At 43.4% G+C, this 26,936-nt stretch overlaps 1 protein-coding gene across 1 annotated transcript in view; it reads left to right on the top strand.

Annotated features, from left to right (window-relative positions):
* The window catches only part of LOC116882593 (contactin-associated protein-like 3), a 151,556-nt gene that overhangs the window by 100,176 nt on the left and 24,444 nt on the right, over window positions 1-26,936 (top strand). Inside the window, exons 13-15 of the mRNA XM_032883114.1 lie at window positions 7,288-7,488; window positions 10,713-10,869; window positions 16,900-17,027. Of these exons, the coding sequence (XP_032739005.1) occupies window positions 7,288-7,488; window positions 10,713-10,869; window positions 16,900-17,027 (486 nt within the window). The remainder of the gene's footprint in view (window positions 1-7,287; window positions 7,489-10,712; window positions 10,870-16,899; window positions 17,028-26,936) is intronic.

Raw genomic sequence — 26,936 nt, 5'->3', positions numbered from 1 at the left:
TGTACTGTGGGCTCCCAGGGGCCACACCACATTTGAGTAAGAAGAGGAATGAACTTCTCTCGTTGACTTCAGACTAGGGAGGGGGACAGATGTAATTCGGCTCACTGAACATATTATGACTATTATAAGTTTGCATTTGCTATTTTTTTAAGATTTTATTTATTTATTTGACAGAGAGAGATCACAGTAGACAGAGAGGCAGGCAGAGAGAGAGAGGGAAGCAGGCTCTCTGCTGAGCAGAGAGCCCGATGCGGGACTCCATCCCAGGACCCTGAGATCATGACCTGAGCCGAAGGCAGCAGCTTAACCCACTGAGCCACCCAGGCACCCTGCATTTGTTATTTTAAATATAGGCATACCTCATTTTATTGCATTTTGCTTTATTGGACTTGGATTCAGATTAAAGGAATTTGCTTTTTTTTTTTTTGAAACAATTTGAAAGTTTATGGCAGCCCTGGGTGAAACAAGTCTACCAGCCCCATTTTCCAACAGCACCTGCTCACTTGGCGTCTCTGTGGCACATTTTGGTAACACTTACAATATTTCTAACTTTTTTGTTGCCATCATATTTGTTATGATGATCTCTGACCAGTGATCTTTACTGTTGGGGTTGTTTTCAGGCGCCATGAGCTATGTGCGTCCAAGACCATGAACTTCATTGGTAAATGGCTCTACCAACTGGCCATTTCCTCATATAGGTCCATCTCTGTCCTTGGGCTCTCTATTCCCAAGACATAGCAGTATTGAATTTAAGCCAATTAATAGCCCTACAGTAGTCTCTATGTGTTCAGCTGGAAGGAGAAGCTGCATGCCTCCCACTATCAACCAAAGGCTAGACATGACTAAAGCTCAGTGAGGAAGGCATGTTGAAAGCTAAGGCCTCTGATGCCAGTTAGCCGAGTCGTGAATTGAAGAAAAAGCTCCTGAAGGAAATTAAAAGTGCTACCTCAGTGAACACATGAACGATAGGAAAGTGAAACAGCTTTATTGCTGATATGGAGAACGTTTAGTGGATAAGAGGTCCAGCCAGCCACGACATTCTCCTCAGCCAAAGCAGAAGGCCCTGACTCTCTCCGGTTCTGTGCAGGCAGAGAGAGGTGAGGAAGCTGCAGGAGCGAAGCCTGACATGAGCAGAGATCCAGGCTTGAGGTTTCAGGAAGGAGGCCTCGTCCGTGGCACGAAAGTGCAAGGCAAAGCAGCACGTGCTGCCGTGGGAGCTGCAGCAAGTGACCAGGAGATCCACAAGATCCAGAAGATCGAGATCGTTCCTGAAGGCGGCTGCACTGACCAACAGATTTTCAGGGTGGATGCGAGAGCCTCCCACAGGAAGAAGGTGTCATCGAGGACTTCCCGGCTCAATAGGAGGAGTCAGTGCTGCCTTCACAGCTTCCACTGTCCATGGTTGGGGCCAGTGCGAAGGGTGACTTTTAATGTGTAGCAGGTGCTGAGCATTTCTCCAATCCTAGGGCCCTTAGGAATCACGGCAAATCTCCTCTACCTGTGCTCTCTGAATGGAACAGCAGAACCTAGAGGACAGGACATCTGTTCACAGCATGGTGTACTGAGTGTTTTAAGCCCATTTTTGAGACCCGCCTAAGGAAAAAAGAAAAAAGATTCCTTTCACATTATCATCACTTACCAACTGTGCACCTGATCACCCCAGAGTTCTGATGGAGTCGGACAGTGAGATTTACGTTGTTTTCATGTCTGCTAACAAAACATCCGGTCTGCAGCCCATGGATCAAGGAGTCATTTCAGCTGGCAGGTCGTCGTCATTAAGAAATAACATTTTCAAAAAAAAAAAATAAATAAAATAACATTTCCTAAAGGTATAGCTGCCCTGGATAGTGATTCCTCGGATGGATCTGGGCAAGGTCAATTGAAAACCTTCTGGGAAAGATTCACTGTCCTAGATGCCATGGAGAGAATTCATGATTCATGGAGAGAGATCAATATATCAGCATTATTAGGAATCTGGAAGAAGTAGTTTCCAGTATTCATGGATGACTTTGAGGGGTTCACAATTTCAGAGGAAGAGGTCACTGCAGGAGTGGTGGAGATAGCAAGAGAGCCAGAATTAGAAGTGGAGCCTGACCACAGGACAGACCCACTGCAGGATACAGCTTGGACTGATGAAGAGTTGCTACTGATGAATGAGCAGAGAAAGTGGTTTGTGGAGGTGGGATCTACTTCCGGTGAAGGTGCTTAACAGAACAAAGGGTTTAGAACATTGCATCAGCTTAGTTGACAGTTTGGAAGAAATTCTACTGTGGGTAAAATGCGACCAGACGGCATCCCACACTATAGAGACGTCACTCAGGAGAGGAGGAGTCAGTCGTGCTGCAGACGTCACCGTTGTCTTGTTTTCAGAAGTGGCCACGGCCGCCCTGACCTTCAGCACTGCCACGCTGATCAGTCAGCAGCGCCAATAGCAAGGCAAGGCTCTCCAGCAGCAAAGATCTCGGCTTGCTGGGAGCGCCGATGATGGCTGGCATTCGTTCAGCAAGAGGCACTCTTGATCGAGGTAGGTATGTTTGTTAGACGTCATGTCATTGCACACTTCATACTGACTCCAGGAGGGCTGAGAGGTGACCTGTACACGCAGTGGAAACCGAAACGTTCTTCTATCTCTCTGTCTTGCGGTATATGTGTTATTCAGGTGGTCTGGACCGGGGCCTGCGTATCTCTGAGGTATGCCTGTAGATAGGGACACTTGCTGGGAATTTGTAAAAAATAAAGTAAAACAAAATAAAAAGGCTCTGCGTGTGGGTTGGAGAGTCTCCTTCGTGAACACACACACAGCTGCTGAGGAATATATTTTTCTCTGCTTGGGAAGAGTTGTGATTTCGTAGTTCTCTGTGTTGCCCTTGAAAACTGAGATGGACAGTAAGCGTGGCATCATCATGTCACGTGTGGCAAGGTTTGCTTGAAAATAGCATCTCTTCCAGAAGATTCTATAATGTTGAAATGTTAGAATTTGCAAGGGAAAAAAAAAAAGAGAAAATCTGCTCTTTGATGATGGTCACACACCACGACCCTGCATCTCTTTTCTATGGGCTTTTGCCTGGAAGGAATCCTTCCTGCTCCCACGGAGGGGACATTCTGGCTGATCTCCTGCAGCTTCTAAAGGGAGTTGCAAAAGTAGGCACGCCCAGTGTGCATGGGGACACACAACTTCCAGACCAGGTCCTGTCTTTGCTCCCAAAGGAGTGGAGAGACACGTGTTTTGGGAAAGTTCATCTTCCCGCTCTCATCAGCACGGCCCTGCCTGTGGATGGATAGGAAGATGGTCTCGACAAGCAGTAAGAGCCCAGCCCTCAGATGGCGGCTCGGCCAGCAGTGTGCCTGGTTAATGGCCTTTTAAGACAGCCAGAACCATGGTTTTCAGTCTTTTGACGTCACCTGCTTCACTCTCCCCATTTACCAAATGCTGCGATTAGAGCCTGTATTCTCCCATTGACGGTAACACAGTGCTCCGTCTGTATCTAATTTTGTAAGTGTCTACACAGTGTTCTCTCCGAGGAAACTGCTCTCTTGCCATGTCATGGGCTGAAATGCAGGGGTAGACTCTAATGACATTTTATGGTACTGAACACGTGGGAGGTTGTGGGGGGTGGGGCCTCATGTCCCTCCATGTTAAACAGCAGGGTCCACACTAATGACTGAGCAGACACATAAATCTACACTTAGTGTGACCTGTTAAGTGACAAGATGACCCTCTGAAACCCCAGGAGAAGAAGGCTGTGAAGTAGCTACACTTCTTGGGTGTGTCTAGTTGTGTCTCAGAGCATTGTCTTGCGTGGAAAATATTAAAGTAAATCATGCAAAGCTCAAGGCCTCCAAACTCTGACAAGAACAGCAGTCCTTGTAAGGACCCTAATGCAAATATTGATTCGGAGAGACCCAAAGGGGTGGGGCTGAGACAGGACGGCCTCTGGGCCTCTCCCAGGACCCAGGGGCTGCCTGCTTCGAGGAGCCATCCCTGTCCTTGGTGAAACACAAGCATCCGATCCTCTTGGGCTCTGGCACATGGACAACACAGCAGGGCTGGTGCCTCCTAGGTCTAGGGCGGGGGTAGATCAGAGCCACCGATCGCCTTCCTCTGGCCCCCACTGGACGTTCACAGCAGCTGCTTGGCCCTCCCAGCCCTGTGTGCACATAGGTGCCCATCAGAGCCCATGATCTGGTTCTATTTTCCCTGGGAGTGTTTTCCTTTGAAATCCAGGATACGACCCAGGTGCATGAGGCACTCTGGAAAGGTCATGGGCCTCAGTGCTCTTTGAGAACTTGAGCACCTCAGAAGGTCTGGTGACCACACTGCGTGGTGACATGGCACAGTTTCCTGAAGTTGGGTGAGTGGGTGTTCCCAGGCTTCCCTTTCATTTTCTGTGCAGCAGGAGGACTGGGCTGCAGGAGATGGGAGCCACCTGCTGTGGTATTTCCCTCTGGATCATGACGCTGCGGAGTCCTGAGAAGGGTTGGGGCTGTTCCGCCCAGAGCACAGTGTTCACGTCATCTTGGTGACTCCAGGGATGCCTGCTAGTCTTCCCATCCGTCTGCCATCCTGTGTCACTGTGAGTGACCGTCCTCTGCTGGTTCTTCTTCTGCACGTGTGAGGCAACGGGCCTCGCATCACCTCGCATGTTGCCTCCCTCCTCATCTTTGAACTCGAGCACCCACGTCCCATCAGAAGAGATGCAGGCAGCTGGCTTCGTTTCCGAAGAGGTGGTGTTGGACCCAGCTTGGACTTCATTTCAGGCATCTGTCAGAAAGGGGATTCTTGCCTTCCCTTTCCTGGAGATCAATGTCCATCTCGTGAGGGACAGACCGACCACCCAGACAGGCATTGGGGTTTTTACAATCAAGTCTTTTTTCTTCTTTTCCCTTAGGGAGATGAAAACGAGCATAGCAGACCCACCGTGGGTTCACATTTCCCCGACTGTGGAAAATACACATCCGTTTCCTTTTCCCCATTTGACCACCTGTTTTCCCTTAAAAGATGCCTTGTATAGTTCAGAGATACAATCCACAGTGTACGAAGTGTTGCAGGTTGCCAAGTAGATATAATTTGAAAAAGTAAAAAGAGAAACTAGGGGTGTCATATGATATGGCGAGTCAGTGTTATTTTTTTTTTTAATATCCTGCTTACCAAAACAAAGCGTCACATTAATGTAGGTTGGTTTGCCCAAACGAACAGTGAGCCAGGAGCCCCGGTTAGCCTCCCTGCTCGTGTGCAGAGGAGAGGCTCCGCTGAGCTGGAGAACGTTATATGATAGGGCCTCATTCAACAGTTCGAAAGTCCTGTTTTAAGTTTTCCCCATTACAGTTAATTTCCTCTGATCTTGTTTGTGCTCCATACTACGGTGCGTGACAACAAAGTGTTTTTCCACCACGCTGGTCCCTTCAGTTCCTTGGTCTGTCTCCTCGTCCTTGAGAGCTTCCGTCACGTTGCCTCTCCAGGGTGCCTTCCCAGCTACAGTTGGAAACCTATGAAAATCCCACTCTGTGCTACATCAAGGAAACATAACAAGCCCTTGCTGGGGCCTTACAAGTGATATTTCTAGAAAGGACAAGCATTGAAATTTCTCTTTTTTCAAAAGGCAGCTTTGAGATTCTATTCATGCTTTCCCTTCTCTCCACTCAAGAAAGAGTTCTCTGATTACACTGTAACCATGCACAACCATGAGTCCATCACTGGGCCACCAGCCTGCGGGAGCCCCTCAGTCACAGTGTTTCTCTTTGTGCCGTAAACCATGGACATAAATGACCCTTAGGCTTTAGAACCCATGAATCCCCGAGCCCAGCCCCTGGCTTCTCCATCGGTGCTCTCACCCCCTTTCGTCTGGTGGAAGAAACCCTGACTGTGAATGTGAGTAGGTAATTGCAAAAAATAACGCCAGGTCCATTTAAGAAATTTTCCAGGAAAATGTTGAAGTGTAAAATGTCTGGTGAAAACGTGATTAAAGTGGGGGGGCGGGGAACCTGTAGGATTCAAATTGCTATAGGAGCACTCAGAGCCCCTTAAATGAGCGGAGAGAGGGGGTGATCTATGAAGCTTTTTCTCCCTGACTGAATGAATGACTGCATTAGTCGTGCTGATTCACAGTCTGCTCCTGTTCCTGCTGGATTTTGCATATTTGATGGTGTTTTTCATAGGCTTTGAGCTAGGGCCCCTGGGCGTTCTCTGCTCTGGATCTCTGACTGTATTCCATGGGTCCCTGAGCACCAATAAGGCTGTTAGGTTTTTCCTGGGGCAGGATGGGGAGGGGCTGGCAGGGAGGGCTCTGAGGGTTCCTGGTAACGTTGTTTTGATTTTTTAGCCTTGTTTAGGTCTTAGCCATTAAAAGTTGTAAGAATAAACCTCACGTGACTGTTTCCAGCCCCTATAATTTGGAAATATGTCGACCGATCATGTCTGTACCCGACTCATGTTCCAGACGAAGTTTTATGAGACTTGATGCTATAAATGAAGTTGGGTTAGGACAACATGAAGCCAGAATTTTGGTCCCTGAACCACGGCCCTTTTACACTGTGGGAGGAGCTAGGTTTTGGGGGAAGGTAGAAGAAAGGGAGATCTTTCTCTTCTGTTTCAAACACCATGGAGTGCTCATCCATTGTTTTTAAATCTCTTTTAAAAATATGGGTAGTCAAGGGAACAGAAACATGTCAGAATTTGCCAGCAGACATTAGTGTGTCGTGTTCCTGACAGGAATGGTTATATTAGCGACTCCAGCAGGCGCCTCGTTTGGGGCTGGGCACTGAATGAGATGCTGACACACGATCAGTCAATTTTGTCAAAAATACTGATTTCCTATCATTTTGCATGATCATATGAACTGCTTATTCCCTTCATGTGTCTCTTATGCATTTCTTTGATTACCAAAGGAAAAAATGCTCAGTCCAATGAAGAAGAGTATGTATATTAATATAAGGGTGTATAATCATACACAATAACAACTTAGCTTTCTTCTTACAGTAATGTAAAGACATAAATTAAGGGACAAAATGTTTTATTTATAACTTTGAATATTATAGCGCAGAATTTTAAGAATCGGCCCCCTGACAATGTTGGCTGCATTCAGGGTAAGAAGAATTCCAGTAAAGAGAGTCCCCATTCCTAACAGTTTAACAGTGTCCCTTATGCTGACTCCAACATCAAAGAGACCTGATAGCTACAAACATTAAAACCCTAATTCAGATAAAAGAGGCTTCCGACTTTCACATTGTGTTTAACTGCTCCAACCTAGTCACAGTCCCAGTCTCCCTCCCAACCCTGTTTCTACCCAGAGGACACCACCTGGACCTCGGTACAGCACAATGGCTCCCAGCTGGCCAAGGTCAAAAGCTCGAACGGAGAAAGCCCCCAGCCCGTGTTTTTCAAGTACACGGCCAGCCCGGACCAGCTCCAAGCCATCATGGACGGTGCGGACGACTGCCGACAGGAGCTGGTCCTGCGCTGCAAGAAGTCGAGGCTTTCAGCTGGCCGCGGTGAGTAGTGGGAGTCCCTCGCCATCGCAGGCTGCCGTGCCCGCCAGTGGCAGGGGCCTGACCCAGGTGCCCATATCGCGATCGGGACATTACAGAGATGTTTTTCCTCAGAGTGAAGAGCAAGGTCCATATGTGTGGCTCCTCACTCAAAGCGGAGAACGAGCTGGGAAGTCTCTTCCCGACTCAAGTGGGTAACAGATCAACGAAAGCCCCTCATGAGGCCGTGGGACGCCGGGTGTTCAGCCACCACGAAGGGCAGCCACGCCTCGGAAATGTTCGGTCTTAGACATATGGGGGACAGCACGTGGGCTTAGTTATCTGGAGATTCTTCATCACGGGTTGAGTGGGATTAGTCTCTCGGTCATTATTAATAGGGAGCCTTGTCGGTGTCACGCAGCTCCTCTCACACAGCACACCGGCTAGCAGCTCATTCTTCATAGCGTTTCTGTTCTTGAAAATTCTATTTTTGGTTTCGTATTTTCTTCCTTTGAAATACCTCATTTTGTCAGAATGGTCGTCAGGGTCCTCTGAGCTCAGGGGGTCCAAGCCTGCCGCTCAGCAGCCTGGGGGTTCATCTCCCCAAGACTTTCGCACTCAGACACTGACCTCGCCGGGACCGAACTGTGCAATGTCGATGGGTGAAGCAAATGCTGTTTGTTGGCCTCGCTGCAGCATGTGGATGCATAGTTAGTGCTGGGGGCTTAGTGCTTGTTGTGACTGGGTTCCTGCCAAACAGATGAGCGAGCTAAACCGGCTTGCTCCCGGGGGTGGAGAAAGCAGCCTCCTGGGGAGAAACTCAGGGCAGGTTGGGCTGCTGGAGCAGGGAAAGAGGCAAAGGCAGAGTGGTGTAGATGCCAGCCGCTAGCAGGGTCAGAAAGCAAAACCCCCTTGAATCTGGGAGCAAACTCGTGCGTGCTAGCATGTGGTCTGTGCCACAGCCCGGACACGCGGCCCGGGTCAGTAGAGAATCCCCGCACGGAGGGCGGGCCTCTCCCTACCTGATTCGCAAGAGATTCCTTGGCTGTGCTCCCTCCCACAGCAGTAAATAACGCAGCCACAGCCACAACCAAACCGAAGCTTTAACTGGGGTTGGGGTGGAGACAGAATGAGGGACTTTGTAACTACACAGGCTGGAGGCTGCACTTCCGTGGGCTGCTGCTGGAGAACTTGTACAAACCTCGTTTAGACAGTCGCAGTCCAGCCCGTGATCCCAGCAGCCCTTCATTACGGTGCAGGTGAGGCCTAAAGACTGTTGCCTGACACTTTAAAGGGTCGCACTGCTTCCCGTGTGTCATCCAGGACTCAAATGGGCTCAAGGAGCCTTCCCCGGGAGCCCTCAGTGGAATGTCGCCGTGGAAAACCACCTTAGGCAGCTGCTGCATGTGAAGCAGGGAGCTTAAGAGTGTCATGGAGCAGACTGGGAACGGGAATGTCAGTCAGAATCGAGTTTTCCCCCCAAGAATTCCTGTGTTCAAGTCCTCAGTTGTTATCAGGTCCCCGGGGTTTATTGTGAGAGGAGAGAGGGCGGAGCTGGGGCCTCGGTGTCGCAGGCCCTGGTTCATGTGGTTTTCCGGGAGGGCTGCTGGGGAGCAGTGGGCCTCAGCTCTTATTAGGGTCCTGCAGCCTTTGCCTGCAGCAGCATGTAAGTCTCTATCCTGCAGGTTTCAGGGGCTGAGGTTCTGGGGGCCTAAGAGGGAGCTCAAGGACGACAAGTGCTGATTCCAGGAGACTGTTCGGTCTCCATGCCATGAGCATTAAGGTCCCTGAGGATTGCCCTTGTGGCTGGAGCAGAAGACAGCCAGCCAGGGGCTCAGGTGCCGGAGGTGTGGGGAGCCCTGCTCCCTTCCCTTCAGCCGTTTCTTCCTCTTCACCTTGCTCTTAATGATCCTTCTGCAAATTCTCTGGATTGCTCTAAGAAACCTTGAATGGAGCCAGATGTATTCTGTACCTTGAACAACACTTGCTGGTTCTTACTTGATAGAGGAAGTGAGAGATTCGGATGTAAACAAACAATTGTGCATCTGTGGGCAATGATTTCTTTGCTCCTCCATCTATGAAAAGGATGTTGAATAATCCTGTGTTTAAAATGGTGTTTTAAAAAATATCTGTTGAGTGGAAAAGATCTTCCACCCCCTACAGATAAGTTTCAACACACTGAGGGGAAAAAACAAACATTGCCGACATTGATTTCTTGGCGCACTTCTCACCCAGCGGGCCTGCGGTGGGCGGTAATGAGTGCGGCCCGTGTGCGCCCACTGGGAGGCTGTGGGCAGCAGGTGAAGCCTCGTCGAACAGGGAGCCGTAACAAGCGGTGGTGGCTGTAAGTTAGGGAGAAGGTGGGACGTGTTCCAGATTCCCGGTGGGGGCCAAGTGGGACAACCTGAGGGTCTGAGGGAGGAAGCGTGCTGAAACGGACCGGCATTTTCTTGGGCAGCTGATGGAGGTCACTTCCATTTCTCCTGCTCCGACTCTGTTTATGAGGCACTGTTCCCCTCCACCCTCCCAAGGGCCCTCCTTCCCTGTCACCCTCACCCTGCATGTCTGTCCTGGGGCCTCAGCAGAGGACACAGCCCAGCAGAGATGATGTGGCCTCTGGCCCTTTTGGAACATTTGAGCGTTGAGCTAGACTGGCCTCAGTTGTCCAGAGCCCAGGACCCACCTCAGGCATGAGGGAGGCTTGTCAGGCCATGTCTATGGTTTCCAGATACAAAGCCAACCTGTCAGTACAAGAAGCTCGTTCCTCCAGCAGACTTTGAAGACATGACAGGAGAGTACCAGTGTTTTCATCCAATAGATAAGAAATCCATATTTTGTCTCATATTACATCTTTCAATGGCATTTTAGGCTCTCGAACAGCATTTGGATGCAGTGTACAAATTAGTCTGGTTTTCGTTCATTCCTTTTTTTTAAAATGACAGTTCTTTCAATGTTGTGTCCCAATAAATGATGTCATTGGAGTCCTCAAGAGAAATGTGTAGATATCATGCCTGAATGAGTTAGGGACAACTTGCTCGTTTTCTAATAAAAGTAAAACATATGGTGAGAACGTACATCTAGATGTGGAAATATGTCTTAAACCTTTGGAGGTCCTCTTAGAAAGGACCCTGTTGTGGAGTTAACCTCTGCTCATCTGTGTTTTAGACAGAGGGGAGTAAAGGACTATGCTGGGGAGGCAGGCATTGGGGGGCAAAGTAGGTGTCACCTTTCTCATATTTGTCTTTCAGATGGAACCCCAGTGAGCTGGTGGGTTGGAAGAACCAATGAGACACACACTTACTGGGGAGGTTCTCTGCCTGGTGCTCAAAAATGTGCTTGTGGATTACAGGGGAACTGCCTTGATTCTCAATATCACTGCAACTGTGATGCCGCCCAGAATGAATGGTGATTTCCATATAATTTCCCTGTGCAAACTGTCATTCTGTGTTGCTTAAACTGTGTAAGTTAGGCAGACATTGGACAAGACAGTCATATAAAGAGAACAGATTAAAGTATTCCCCAGCCAGTTCGAGGTGTAAGCTTTGATGTGTACAGTGTAATTAATCTGAGGACTGAGGCATTAAGGTAGCTATTTCTGCTTACCTGTAACTAATCATGTCCATTTAATGTTTTTCCTAATAAGACAAGATAGGAATACCAGATTAATGTTTCCCATTCACTGAAAGTATCATTATCAGAGTTCCTATGGTTAAGTTTAACCCGATAGACATGATGATGGCCCCGTGGCCAACCCCAGCTAACCTCCCAGGTAGGAAGAAATAACTCCCTGAAAACACACATCCACAGACCTTCCCTCACACAGATCCGGAGTCCAAATTTACATGGTCCTTGGATTAAGTTAGTGTGGCCACAGGTCAGCAGTACCAATGGCTCATCGTAGAAGTATGTGACACTCTTGCTAGAGGCCAGCCCTCCCTGAGGATTCCCACAGATAAAAATGCCACCAAACATGAGCTCACAATCAGGGCTACACAGCCCCAGGGGACAGAAGTGGGAGACAGAAGAAACAATGGAGTAAACGGATGCCTAAAAATCCCAGATCATGGATAACTTAAGAACTCAGATAAAATAAATGCTTGAGATGTTGGAAAAATAAGGCCTGGGATTGATTGAGAAAGCAACCAGATACTATAGACAAAGGTGATCGCGATTTACAAAAGAACCAAATGAACGTTTAGAAATGAAAATATTCTCGTTGAAATTTAAGACTTGTCAGATCAGATACTAGACACACGGGATCAGGACACTGGTGAAACGGAAAATGCTTGTAGATAAGTGACAGGGACTCTAGCCCAGAGAGACCGGCATGGGAGGAAGGAAACCAGGGACAGGGAGGGGAGAACTGGGGTCGGAGTCAAGTTTTAACAGAGGAGACTGGTGATAATTAAGGGCTAAAATAGCTAAGAATTGGCCAGACTTGAGAAAATACTAGGATACCAGGCAGGATAAATAAGAGTAAATCCACCTGTAGAAGCATCATTCTGAAATCAAGGAAGATTAAAGAGAATGTGAAAGGGAGCAGAGGTGACCAGAAGGTGTCAAAGCAAGGACTGTAGGAGCCAGACAAGACTCCCTCTGTGGATCCAGCAAAGCCTGCGGGCGCCAGCACTCCCCTCGCTGTGCCTCAGTAAGTACGGTACTGTCCGATTCCAAGTGTGTCCCCAGCCAAGATACAGGGACACCCAGACAGACAGACACAGAAGAAATACACCACCAGCCGATTCCAAAAGACAGTTTCAAGAAGGGTTTTAATTTTTTTTAATTTTTTAATTTCTTTTTTTAAGACTTTACTTATTTATTTGACAGAGCTCACAAGTAGGCAGTGAGGCAGGCAGAGAGAGGGGAGGAAGCAGGCTCTCCAATGAGCAGAGAGCCCAACGTGGGGCTCAATCCCAGGACCCTGAGATCATGTCCTGAGCTGAAGGCAGAGGCTTTAACCCACTGAGCCACCCAGGCACACCCAAGAATGGTTTTTAGAATGAAAGTTGGTGATCTGGTAAGGAGAATCTCAGATTCTAGAAGAAATACCGAGGAAAGAAATGTGTAAACTCAGAGGTTAACAGAAACATAAGAGGCAAATATGAGACACCAGTCATGTGTCAGGCATGTACCATACTGAAACAGGAGGGAGCGGTCCTGTCCAGAACTACAGCCAGGGTTAGAAATAAGAATATGATTGAACTTAGAAACTTGTTTTGTAGAAGTCTGTCATCATTAAATGGCTCATAGTGCACGCATTAAGATTTCAAGTTTAAGCACTGAAGAATAGAAACAGTGTAATATTCAAATCCAAAGAGGGAAGGAAGGAAAAATGGGATTTTAAGAACAGTTAATTCAAAAGAAGGTAGGAAATAAAATTTAAAAAGGAAGAGGAAACAACAAGCAACAAAATGATATAAGAATATTATGGGGGTACCTGGGTGGCTCAGTGGGTTAAACCTCTGTCTTCGGCTCAGGTCATGATCTCAGGGTCCTGGGTTCGAGCCCCACATCGGGCTCTCTGCTCAGCGGGGAGCCTGCTCCCCCCACTCTCTGCCTGCTTTTCTGCCTACTTGTGATCTCTTTCTCTCTGTCAAATAAATAAATGGAATCTTAAAAAAAAGGAATATTATGAGTAATAAGGCACAATAAATGTGACAAAATAGCCATTTAAGTGCAGATAGGTCATTTTGAATTAAAAATAAGTATATCTTGTTTGTACACCTAGAAATGTTGAACGCAAAATCTTAAAACAACTTACGAAGCAAATGTGCACAGAAGTAATTTAAGTTTAAAAGTCTTTTTTTTTTTTTAAGATTTTATTTATTTGACAGGGAGGAAGGGTGCCTGTGCCCATAAGTGGGGGAAGGGCAGAGGGAGAGGCAGTCTCCCTGCTGAGTGGGGAGCCCAACGACTTGGGGTTCATCAAAGGACCCTGAGACCATGCATGACCTGAGCCAAAGTCAGATGTTAAACCAACTGAGCCACCCAGGCACCCCAAAATTTTGAAGTCTTAATATAGAACGATTAGCATCACCATATAATGATGCTTTTTAATTTCATCAAAAAACCCCTAGTAATCCTAAAGTTGTATGTTTCTAACATACATGACTCAAAATGTATATAGAAAATAATTGCCTGAATTGAAAGAAGGACTATACAAATCAACCATTGTAAGGAGAGGTTTAGACATACATCTGTTAGCAACTGGTAAATCATGGAGATGACAATTATTAAGGATATGGAATATTTTTATATGAAATCAATGGATTGATTTGGTAGGCCCTGAAAATTACAGAATATATAATTTTCTCAAGCACACATGGCACATTTTTGCAAACTGATTTTCCTAATGTTTCATAAAACAAAACCCACAAAATTTTACAGAAGTTGTTATGGTATGGACAATTTCTCTGATTACAGGACACTGAGGTTAGAAATGAATAGCAGAAGGACAAAAATATAGGTGGCATTTCAAAGCCACAAATGATTAGAAACAAGGAAATGAAGATGACATTATTCATAGAAAATATGGTTGCCTATCAGGAAAACCCGAGGATAGACAGAAATACTATTGAAATTAATGAGAATTTAGTAGGGCTACCCACTGAATCTTAGAATAACTGAGTTCCTACAAAGAAATTATTACCGTAAGAAAAAATCATGAAAACCACTTGCAAAATCAGCATGAAGACTGTAGATCCTGCAATAAAGATAACAGAAATATGCAGAACTTTTATGTTTTATTATGGGATTATGAGAAGGTGTATCTAAATGGAAATATCACATGACTGCCATGAGTGGGAAAAATTTCATTTTCTTGATTCCATTTCATTCCAACGCCAGTCATTTGCCGAGTGTTTGGGACGGTTAGGCGCTGGGAAGATGCGCATGGGAAAGCAGTGGTCCATGGCGGTCCTGAAGGTGGAAGCAAGGACAGGAGACCGCCCCCCCCCCCCCAGGACTTGGAGTGTCAGGGGACCGCAGGCTCCTAACGGAGGGCGTTTGCCGACGGGATCAGCGAGGCAAACAGCACAGCCCGAGAGCGAGCCCGGGAGCTTTCAAAACAGGGAGCTCTGGGCGGCGATGGTTCCGTGGTCCCCAGGCTCGCTTTCTCCGGAACAATTAGGAAATGTGAAAGCCGACCCAGTGTTGGTTCCCTGCAGCCTTTCCCAGAACTCAGGAGTCGCGGTGGCTGCACTGCACCCGCGAAAAGGTGTTCTGCGAAACAGCCAGCGCAAGAAGCGTCTAGAGCGCCGGGAATGGAAGACCAAGAGGAAGAGGCCTTGGAAGTCCCGTCACTGAGTGCTGGGAACCTACCATGAGAGTCGTCACGCCGAGAGAGCAAAACTCCGGCCTTCGGGGAAAAGAGAGAAACATGGAGAGGCAAGGAAAATCCTGAGATGTAACGAAGTTCGGTGATTTCGAATGAGTCTGGTGACCCTGGCAATGAATCTCGTCCTACGTGAAGCGTGGGCATTTGGGAATGACCTGTGCTGAGAAGTATTCTCAGTTCTGAGCTGTTTAAAATTTCCTCAGGCTCAGGAAGTTACTTTGCAAACAACAGAATGAAAAAAGAACGTATTATGGTATCTGCCTTAACACACACGATTACCCATTATGATTTTCCTTAGGTTTTTTTGCAGGGCTCTCTGTGCTTTGTCATTGCTAAACACAAAGTGTAGCTTTTCACTACATTATAAATGTAGCTTTTAAATTGTTCTTTAAAATTCAGGATTACTCAATGAATGACTAATGCCCTTATGTTTCCCCTCTAGATGTTCTTCCAAAATAGCAATGACAGGAATGAAAATGCTTATTTGCAACATTTCCTGATACTTAACACCAGGAATTAATTTTGCTGTGTTAGTCCCACATTTATAACAAGCATTTTTTTCAGACTGACTCCCCCCACCATCCATGCTACCTTCTGGCTTGTGACCGACCACCTGTCCCGTTCCCAACAAAGCCAGGAGTTCTGTTTTTGGGACGACCTGCCTGTGTGCTTCCAAGCACAGAAATTGCAGGGCCTTACCCAGATAAAGCCCTGGGGTTTTGTTCCACCTGATTTTTGGAAACCATCTGATTCCAAAAAAAATGTTTCTGAACTTTCAGGATATTTAGTTCAAATTTTTGATATCTTACAAATATGCACCAGCAGTCACCTTGTCAATTTTTAAAGCAAAATAAAAATGCTAATAATTTTAAACTTCCTACCTTGAAAGAATACTTTTGATGCCTCAACAGAATTGGAATGATTAACTATCAAGTGATGCAGGGTCTTTTTGAAGCAAAGCTACTAAGCTGAAGCATTCGAAATTGCTGATTGTTTTGACTTGTAAAAATACATCAGAGCAAGTGGGGGCTTTATAATTGTTAGAAATTGAAACTCCCTAGGTTCTACACAGATTCAGGACATCTGAAAGATACATTAGACACACCGTTATTTGTTCTAAATCCAAAGTACATATGTAATTGAAGCAGGACGTAAAAACATGAGCAGCTCACAAGGTGCAGAAGAATCTTCTTTGCCCAGAGTGGTGGTTGGTGGCACAGCTAGCTTCCTACTCAGGACCTCTGGCTCTAGTCTGGTTTTTGTTACATTAGAACTATAGATATTCAGTCCTAAATATTCACTTGTGTGATTTTATTATATTACAATTATATTTTTGTCATTATTTATAATATCCACTGGATTCCTTGGTGACACTGATGGTGGTTCTTATGCCCACACCCCCCACACGCAGGACCTGGCAAGGAGTTGCTGTGCACCAAATGTTGGCTGAATGAATGGATAGAGACAGTCATGACCAGCTCTTCCCCTGCATTACCCCAATTATTAATTTTAAGAGCACATTGTATCATACCTTCAGTTTGGTTTAATCAACCTTCTCCTTCTTTCTTTCCTTCTTTTTTTTTTTAACGGATGGCATCAATACATAAGGAAATGCTTAGTAACCATGATAGGAATTTTGGAAAATTGAGTTAAAAAAGAAAGATCTGGGAATTGAAAACCTAAATCTTTTCAGTTGGGTGGGTTTGTTTTGTTTTGTTTTGTTTTGTTTTGTTTTTTAACAAAGCCGGGCAGATCTTGCATGTGTAAGTTTTGCATTTAAATCTCATAAGGCGGGCAGATGGGAAAGGGCTGCGAGCTGCTTCATTGCAGGGAAATGTAATCTCGTGCTTGCACTGACGGTTATGATTTCAGCCCTGCCTGTTTTTATCTCTGTGGTCACGCAGAGGAACAAGGATCTCGGACCCTCAGACCTTATTAAGTACGTTACTATGTCAGAGTTCAGATGAGCCCTTTGATTTCCTTATTGTTACGTATTTACAAATTCAGCTTACCATGTCTTGCGCTGCAGTAAGAAAATATTTGCTCCTTCTCTAGATGTCATTCAGAATAATACTAAGGTGGTCGTTTTTGTTTTGTAGGACCAGCGACACAGTAGTCCTTTCCCATAAGGAGCACCTGCCAGTCACTCAGGTTGTGATGAGAGACACAGGCCGACCACATTCAGAAGCGGCTTATGCGCTGGGGCCTCTGCTCTGCTCAGGGGACAGTAAGTAGTGGCAAGAGGAACTGCCTTGACCCTTGGAAATGCATGTCAGTGTTTTAGGAGACATGTAGCTGCCTGAGTCCATAAGAACACTGTCTATGCTAATACTCTGCATCTCATTAGGAATGTGTTAACTTACAAAAGAAGTGTGTATTGGCGTTCTGCTTGAGAAAAAAAATGAGGAATATTGTATTACCTTCAGAGTGTGTGTCCTCTGTGTAGTATTTGAGTCGGACTATTGCTGTGAATGTTAGTGGGATGATCTGAAACACTGGTCACCCAGTCAGCAAAATCTAGTCATTTGATAATTAATTAATTGGAGTAAGTATTGGCTGAGTGCTGAGATGCCTAAAACTGGTAAGATACTGAGAAACGGGGTGATGGAAGCCATCACGTGCCTCTTCATTGTCACCCTCGGACAGTTTGTGAACCTCAGTGGTCCTAACTGTCCTCACCCCTCCCACTACATGTGGATTTCTTACCCACAACATTCTGGGTTTTCCCTCCTTCCTCCCCGTGCCAGTGACATCCTATTGCGGTGCCCCCAGCCTGTGTGCTCAGCCCTCTGTCTCTCTGTTCTCCAGTGGTTAGCTGTTCCCAACAGGTTCATGGCTTTAAATCCCACATTGAGGTCAATGATTCTGTCATCGCTATACCCCAGGCTGTCTCCCTGCACTCCCACCTCTGCCATCCAGCTGCTTAGGCCCGATAGGCATTTCAAAACAGTTTGTCCAAAAGAAGGAAAAAAAAAAGTTTTTCCGTAAGAACCTTCCCCAACTCAGGGCATGGCAACTCCATGCTTCCTTTCGCTTAGACAGAAAATGTAACAGCCACTCATAACTTCTTTCCTCTCTTAACACACATCGGACTCAACCACAAATACAAATCGTATTGCTTTGAATTTCAAAACTGGATCCAGCACCCCTCTCCCAGTGGCTTGACTGGCTTGCTTGCAGCTGCTTCTTTCCACTTAGCGGAGACGCCACAGAACGGCCAGAGGGAAAAGTCAGGGCACGTCAGTCCTCTGGCCCAGAATCTCCAGTGGCATTTGTATCAGAGCAGAGGCCAAAATTCAACATCTACCAAGGCTGTGGTGGCCAATCCTTCCCAGGGCCGCATAGCAGATGTTGCCATGTGGAGAAATCCTGGCATTTCTGAGCCTTGCCATTCAGAAAAAGGAAGTTTCCTACTTCAGATGACAAAAATATTGAGAGGTGGATAGTCACAGTGTAAAGAACATATGAACATGCCTTGATGGATGATAGTACAAAGAATTGTTCTTCCCACTCATGACCTTAGACAGCAGACCACATTCTGTGTCCAGATAGCATGAACTAAGCATGCCAACCTCATCTCTCCCACGAGTCCCCCTATGAAACCTGGGCAGAATGCCTGAAACAGTTATCTCAGGACGCTAGGAAGCCAGGAGAGGCAAGGAGGAGAAACCAGAAGTCACCATTTATTTTCCCTCCAGTATCTGTCGGTCAACCCAGACGCGGGCACTGGGTCATGGACAGAGAGGTTCCAGGAGAAGCCCTTGAGCCCTGGCTACAGGCTGGAACAGAAAGTTCCTAACTTTCAGGGAATGCAGGAATCCCATTTCCCTCTTTTTCTGTCCAGGCAGACCCATGACGATAACAGCAGAAGCTGCCCAGGGAACGCACAAGAGCCAGGACTTCAGAAGGGGACTTTTGTTCTGCACAGGGCAGCTGTGGCTCAGAGATGGTGGGAAGACTCCTCTTATTTTTGTTTTCTTCCTCTACTCACCCATCACTTGGTAATGGACCAGGTACAGTTGCATAGGAGAGCATTAAAGAGCAGTCTCAGTAGAGCCTGTTTTCCAGTTCCGTGACTGACAAGGGAGACCAGGAGACCAGAAAGTACTTAGAAGAGCAGAGGGAGGCAGCCATTCAGGAAAGCATATTATATGTTGTTTATGAAGTCCTAGGCTCATCTTGGAGCGACACATGCATGGATCCGGTCCTAACTGTAGACCCAAGAAATTGAGAACTGAATGGAGAGTCGACCACCCAAGACCCAGGCTGGCCACTGGGTCATGCACAAGTGAGGCAGAGCTGAGTCATGCTGCAAAGGCTTTGGAAACTGGACTGCCATTAGAGACAACCCACAGAAGGAAGGTTGCAATGTGTGGCCAGATCCTAACTAGGCCAAGTGCCTGCAAAAATAACTAAATAAATTAAAAACAAAAAACAAAATTTGTGGCCATTGCTGCTATAAACATTGGGGTACAGATGGCCCTTCTTTTCACTACATCTGTATCTTTGGGGTAAATACCCAGAAGTGCAATTGCAGGGTCATAGGGAAGCTCTATTTTTTATTTTTTGAGGAATCTTTACACTGTTCTCCAAAGTGGCTGCACTAACTTGCATTCCCACCAACAGTGTAAGAGGGTTCCCCTTTCTCCACATCCTCTCCAACACACGTTGTTTCCTGTCTTGCTAATTTTGGCCATTCTAACTGGTGTAAGGTGGTATCTCAAGGTGGTTTTAATTTGAATCTCCCTGATGGCTAGTGATGATGAACATTTTGTCATGTGTCTGATAGCCATTTGTATGTCTTCATTGGAGAAGTATCTGTCCATATCTTCTGCCCATTTTTTGATATGATTATCTGTTTTGTGTGTGTTGAGTTTGAGAAGTTCTTTATAGATCCTAGATATCAACTTTTTGTACTGTCATTTGCAAATATTTTCTCCCATTCTGTGGGTTGCCTCTTTGTTTTCTTGACTGTTTCCTTTGCTGTGCAGAAGATTTTGATTTTGATGAAGTCCCAAAAGTTAATTTTGGCTTTTGTTTCCTTTGCCTTTGGAGACATATCTTGAAAGAAGTTGCCGTGGCTGATATCAAAGAGATTACTGCCTATGTTCTCCTCTAGGGTTCTGATGGATTCCTGTCTCACGTTGAGGTCTTTTATCCATTTCAGTTTATCTTTGTGTATGGTGTAAAAGCATGGTCTAGTTTCATTCTTCTACATATAGCTGTCCAATTTTCCCAGCACCATTTATTGAAGAGACTGTCTTTTTTCCACTGTATATTTTTTCCTGCTTTGTTGAAGATTATTTGACCATAGAGTTGAGGGTCCATATCTGGACTCTCTAATCTGTTCCACTGGTCTATGTGTCTGTTTTTATGCCAGTACCATGCTGTCTTGGTGATCACAGCTTTGTAGTAAAGCTTGAAATCAGGTAACGTGATGCCACCAGTTTTATTTTTGTTTTTCAACATTTACTTAGCAATTTGGGATCTCTTCTGATTCCATACAAATTTTAAGATTATTTGCTCCAGCTCTTTGAAAAACACCGGTGGAATTTTGATCGGAATGGCAATAAAAGTATAGATTGCTCTAGGCAGTATAGACATTTTAACAATGTTTATTCTTCTGATCCAAGACCATGGAATGGTCTTCCATCTTTTTGTGTCTTCTTCAATTTCTTTCATGAGTGTTCTGTAGTTCCCCAAGTACAGATCCTTTACCTCTTTGGTTAGGTTTATTCCCAGGTATCTAAAGGTTCTTGTTGCTGTAATAAATGGAATTGATTCTCTAATTTCCCTTTCTGTATTTTCATTGTTAGTGTAAAGAAAGCCACTGATTTCTGTACATTGACTTTGTATCCTGCCACGTTACTGAATTGCTGTATGAGTTCTAGTAGTTTGGGGGTGGAGTCTTTTGGGTTTCCCATATAAAGAATCATGTTATCTGCGAAGAGGGAGAGTTTGACTTCTTCATTGCCAATTTGGATACCTTTTATTTCTCTTTGTTGTCTGATTGCTGTTGCTAGGACTTCTAATACTATGTTGAACAAGAGTGGTGAGAGTGGGCATTCTTGTCGTGTTTCTGATCTCAGTGGGAAGACTGCGAGCTTTTTCCCATTGAGGATGATATTTTCTGTGGGTCTTTCATAGATAGATTTGATGAAGTTCAGGAATGTTCCCTCTATCCCTATACTTTGAAGCGTTTTAATCAGGAACGGATGTTGGATTTTGTCAAATGCTTTTTTTGCATCAGTTGAGAGGACCATGTGGTTCTTCTCTCTTCTCTTATTAATTTGTTCTATCACACTGATTGATTTGCGAATGTTGAACCATCCTTGTAACCCAGGGATGAATCCCACCTGGTTATGGTGGATAATCTTTTTAAGGTGCTGTTGGGTCCTGTTTGCTAGGATCTTGTTGAGAATCTTAGCATCCATATTCATCAGTGATATTGGTCTGAAATTCTCCTTTTTGGTGGGGTTTTTGCCTGGTTTGGGGATCAGGGTAATGCTGGCTTCATAAAAAGAGTCTGGAAGTTTTCCTTCTGCTTCAGTTTTTTGAAACAGCTTCAGGAGAATAGGTGTTATTTTTTCTTTGAAAGTTTGGTAGAATTTCCCAGGGAATCCATCATGTCCTGGGCTCTTGTATTTTGGGAAGCTTTTGATCACTGCTTCAATCTTGTTACTAGATTTTGGTCTATTCAGGTTGTGGCCAAACTGTGGAAAGAACCAAGATGCCCTTCAATGGATGAATGGATAAGGAAGATGTGGTCCATATACACTATGGAGTATGATGCCTCCATCAGAAAGGATGAATACCCAACTTTTGTAGCAACATGGACGGACTGGAAGAGATTATGCTGAGTGAAATAAGTCAAGCAGAGAGAGCCAATTATCATATGGTTTCACTTATTTGTGGAGCATAACAAATAACATGGAGGACATGGGGAGATGGAGAGGAGAAGGGAGTTGAGGGAAATTGGAAGGGGAGGTGAACCATGAGAGACTATGGACACTGAAAAACAATCTGAGGATTTTGAAGGGGTGGGGGATGGGAGGTTGGGGGAACCAGGCGGTGGGTATTGGGGAGGGCACGTATTGCATGGAGCACTGGGTATGGTGCAAAAACAATGAATACTGTTACACTGAAAAGAAATTAAAAAAAAATAAAACAGTAAAAAAAAAAAAGAAAATGGCTGAGCCTCTAGAAAATAAATACACTTTAAAAAATACCCTCTAACTTGAAAAACTTAGATATTAAAAAAAAATGAACTGAAAGCAGAAATACATGAGTCCTTTTGAAACCTAAAGGCATGTGGTAATTTTCTAAAAATAATTTTAATTTTAGTCATATGATACTTAAGAAAAATAATCCCCCAGTTGAATACAAAAACTGCTTTGAGGACCTTGATCCTTTTATATTTGTCCTGAGAGCATAGACTATAGTGTATTAGAAATTGAGAAAGCTTTTGAACATATAATGTAACTTTTACAGTATGTTCTAAATTGATACAAATTCCATGAAAAGATAATATGTTAATACAACACATTTATTATACACTTGTCATGTAAAGCCATGCCTACATTTATATAATATGATTCAGACCTCATGTGAAGCCATGCAAAAGTCTTTTGGAATGTTGTGACATTGTAAAAAGGACTGAGTCCCCTCTTGAAATAAGAAAACAGGTGACCTGACTTCCATTGGTCTGACATTTAACAAGGAAACCACAAAACATATACCATGCTTGAGTGACTTTGAGCTTCACAGGCATTATTAGTGGAGTCTAGGCAGGAACACAAGTGATGATGAACGGGAATGATCCAAAGTTCTTGAAGATATAGATTGGTATAGCTTTGTTGCTATACTACCACCAAGCTGTTTTCTCAGACATCTTTGCAAATGAGTCTCCAGATCAGGCACACATGAAGTGACAGGGTGTGGAGTTTCTCAGGAATTACTCTGGTCAATACATTTCATGCTCTTATCTAAGGTACTCAAATATGATTGCATACTCTTATTATTTACAATAACTCTGAGATCTGTCAAGACATGGAAAGTCATGAAAAATCCTCAACTTTTAAATATAGCACATTTGTTACTTCTGCAATTTGTTAGTTTGTTCATTCATTGCCAATTCTCTGCCATACCTAAGAATATATTTAGCATTTATTCTATTTTTATTTATAGATATTTTTATTTACCATCTAGTCTAAAAGCTATTTGTTGTGAAAATAAACACTTTGTCTTACAAAAAAAATAAAATAATATTTGTATATATGAATTTTATATAAATGAATTTGTATATATGAATACATATGTATTCATATATACATATATATATGAAATCAACATGCTCCACAACACTTAAACAAAGCCCAGAATATATTAATATAATATTTAAAATATATAGGAAGTCATCCAAAATTACTTAGCACAAAGAACCAGAAAAATCTAAGCTGGCTTAGGAAAATATAGTCAACAGATACTAATGCAATTGTGACACAGTGGTTAGAACAAATTGATAAATAGTTTAAAACAGCTATTACATAAGAACTCTAACAAGTGATCATAAACACTTTTGTAAGAAATAGAAAAAGAAATTTCACCAAAGAAATAGGATATCCAAAGAGCTAAATGAAAACTTTAGAACTGAAAAATAGAAAACTGAAATAAAAGATGTCCTGGGTGGGCCAAATAGTGGGTCTGAGATGAGAAAGTCAGTGGTCTTAATGATGGGAATGACTCATCTGATCAAAAGAAAGAAAAAATCTAAAAATGAACAGGGCCTCAGGGAACTCTGAGTCAACAACAAAAGAACTAACATTGATGTAATTGAGCATCCAGAAGCAGACAGAATAGTGTGGTGCTGGAAAAAAAAGGAAAAAAAAAAGGTTGAAAATTGTCCAAGTTTGGCAAAAAACAGACTTGAGAAGCTGGATGAACTTGAAACAGGATAAACTCAAATTCACCTCCAGGCACATCATTATCAAACTGCTCAAAACAAAGGCAATGAAGAATGTTTGAAATCAACCAGAGAGAAGAGTGATGCATCATCTGTAGGTGAACTCCTACTCATATGGCCATGACTTTCTCATTAGAAATATGGAAGCCAGGAAGGAAGTGGCAAAACATTTCTCAAGGGCTAAAAGTAAAGAACTGTCAGTCTGGAATTCCATATTCAGCGAAAACCTCCTTCAGGGATGAAGATAAAGAAATTCTCAGATGAAGGAAAGCTAAAAGCATTCCTTACCAGAAGATACTTTAAAAGACTTTCTAAAGGAAGACTCAGAAAGAAGGGAAATGATATCAGAAGGAAATTTGGGATCTCAGGGGTATAAAATCAGCTTGAGAAATGGTAAATATTGGGGTACATATAATAGACTATTCTCCTATTGAGTTATTTTAAATATACCTTTGGTTGAAAGCAAAAAATACAACATTATTTCATAGAGCTATTAATTTGTACAGATGGAATACATTTGGCAGCAATAAATGAAGGCACTCAGTAAACTGACAGAATTGTTTTGACATATGAGTGCAAGTGGTTAAAATGTAGATTCTGAGCAGACTCTAAGTGTATATATTGTCACTCCTAAAGTAACCAACCAAGGAACTGCTATAGACAAACAAAAATAGAATACTAAAAAATGTTTAACCCCAAAGGAGACAGAAAAGAACAACAAAGCCTAAGAAACAGGAAAAAAAAATAATAAAATGATAAAACTAAGTTAAACTTGTCAACATTTATATTTAATATAAATGGTCCAAACAAACCAGTTAAGGGACAGATGGGTATGACTCAACTATGTACTTTGTACAAGAAACTCACTCCAAATATAATGATATCATAAGTTTAAAAAGAGGGACAGGGAAAGATATACTACACAAACACTAACTGAAAGAAAGCTGGAGATTCTGTATTAAATTTTTGCTTAAAAGCATAGAAAATTAATAGATACAAAAAGCGATTAAGAAGACATGAGAATCTTAAATGTGTACACTGATAACTGACCTTCAAAATGCATAAAGCAACAACTGACAGGATGGAAAGGGAAAGTAGGCCAAATCACAATTATAATTAGAGAATCAAATACTCCTCTCTCATTAATCTTTGGAACTAAAAGGGGGGAAACAAGCAAAGTGTACATAAAACCTAATGTCACTACAAAGCAACAGAATTTAATTGACATTTATGGAACACCGTACCAACAGTAAAATACACATTCTTTTAAGTTGCACATGGATACACCATATTCTGTGTCACAAAACAAACTTGAGCACATATCAAATAAATCACACAAAAATACATTCCCTGACATAATTGAATTAAACTAGAAACAAAGAACAAAGAGAGTGAGAAAGTCTCCAAACACTTAGAAATTAAACACCAAACTACTAAATATTAAATGAGTCAAGGACATCTCAACAGACATTATAAAACATATTGGTCCGAATAAAAAGGAATATACAACATATCAAAAATGGTGGGAGGCAGTTATGTCAGTGCTTGGAGAGATAGTAATAGCATTAAATGCTTGTATTATGAAAGAAAAGATCTCAACTGGATGATTTAAAATTTTACCATAAGAAATTAGAAAAAAAAGAAGAAATAATTCAAAATAGCAGAAGGAAGGAAATAGTAAAGATAAGAAGAGAAATCAGTTAAAGGCAGAGATCTATAAAAACAAAATATTTGTAAAAGAACAATAAAATAGATAAATCTCCAGCAAAATTGTTGAGAGAGAGAGAAGAGAAATATTACCAGTATGAGTAGTGAAAGCTGGAGTATCACTACAGACCCTATAGACATCAATAGGATAATAATGGCATACCACAAACGACTCTACACATGTCAGTTCTCCAATGTAGATAAAACAGACTTATTCCTTGATAACCACTAACTACTAAAGCTCACTCAAGATAAATTGAACAACTAGTAGAGACCTGGAAGTATTGACGGAATTGAATTCAGTTGGAGATGACTTCACTGGTGAGTTCCACCAAAGAAGAAGTAACACCGTGTTTACACAATCTCTTTCAGCAAATAGCAGAGGAAATTCTTTCCAACATTTTATGAGGGCCCAACATTGCCCCAATACCCAAACTAGACAAAGAAAATGCAAAAAAAAAAAAAAATTAAGACAGAGATAACTATGGACAGCATCATCACAGATACATATGCAAAAATCTTCAACTACATTAGCAAAAAATCCAGGAACATTAAAAGAATAATACATCATCACCAACTGGGGTTTACCCCAGGACACAAGGCTGATTCAGTGCAGCTGACCCTGGGAAAACATGGGTCTGAACTGGGTAGGTCCACTTATGTGCAGATTTTTTTCAATAAATACAGTACCATCCTGTAAATGTGTTTTCTCTTTCTTGTGATTTTCTTAATAATATTTTCTTTTCTCCAGTTCACTGTATTGTAAGAATACAGTATATAATACTATAACATGCAAAGTGTATATTAATCAAATGTTGATGCTTCTTGGTAAGGTGTCCAGTCAACCTGTCCAGTAGGCTATTAGTAGTTAAGTTTTTGGAGGGTCCAAAGTTACATGTGAATGTCCAACTGTGCAAAGGTCAGTGCCCCAACCCCCTTGTTGTTCAAGGGTTGACCATATTTGGAAATCAATCAATGTCATCTACCATATTAACAGTTTAAAGAAGAAAAATCACACCAAATGCTTTTTTTTGCATCAACTGATATGAACACAATCATTTGAATTACTATGATTATATCATGAACTAACATGATACATTCATATCAGATACCACTCACAATAAAACTTTTAGGAAACTATGAATAACAGGGAACTTCTTGATCCTAATAAAGATTATCTATATACAGAACAGCTGGCAGCATGGTTACTGGTGAAAAACTGAACCCTTTCCCTGCAGGAGTGGGCACAAGATAAGGATATTCAATCTCACTGCTTCTGTTCTGTGACTTTAGTCACACTGGACGTCCTAGCCAGTGCAGCAACCGAGGAAGGAAGGAAGGGCATCCAGGTTGGAAAGCAAGAAAGAAAACTATTTGCAGATACACATGTGATTAGCAGACATGTTTAGAGCAGATCTGTTTGTGAACGACCAAAACTGGAAACCACACTGATATTCTCCAGTGACA

The sequence above is a fragment of the Lontra canadensis genome, unplaced genomic scaffold, assembly GCF_010015895.1.
Source record: "Lontra canadensis isolate GAN:19392208 unplaced genomic scaffold, GSC_riverotter_1.0 scaffold85, whole genome shotgun sequence".
Classification (NCBI taxonomy): domain Eukaryota; kingdom Metazoa; phylum Chordata; class Mammalia; order Carnivora; family Mustelidae; genus Lontra; species Lontra canadensis.
This window is presented reverse-complemented; position numbering and strand designations above follow the sequence as displayed.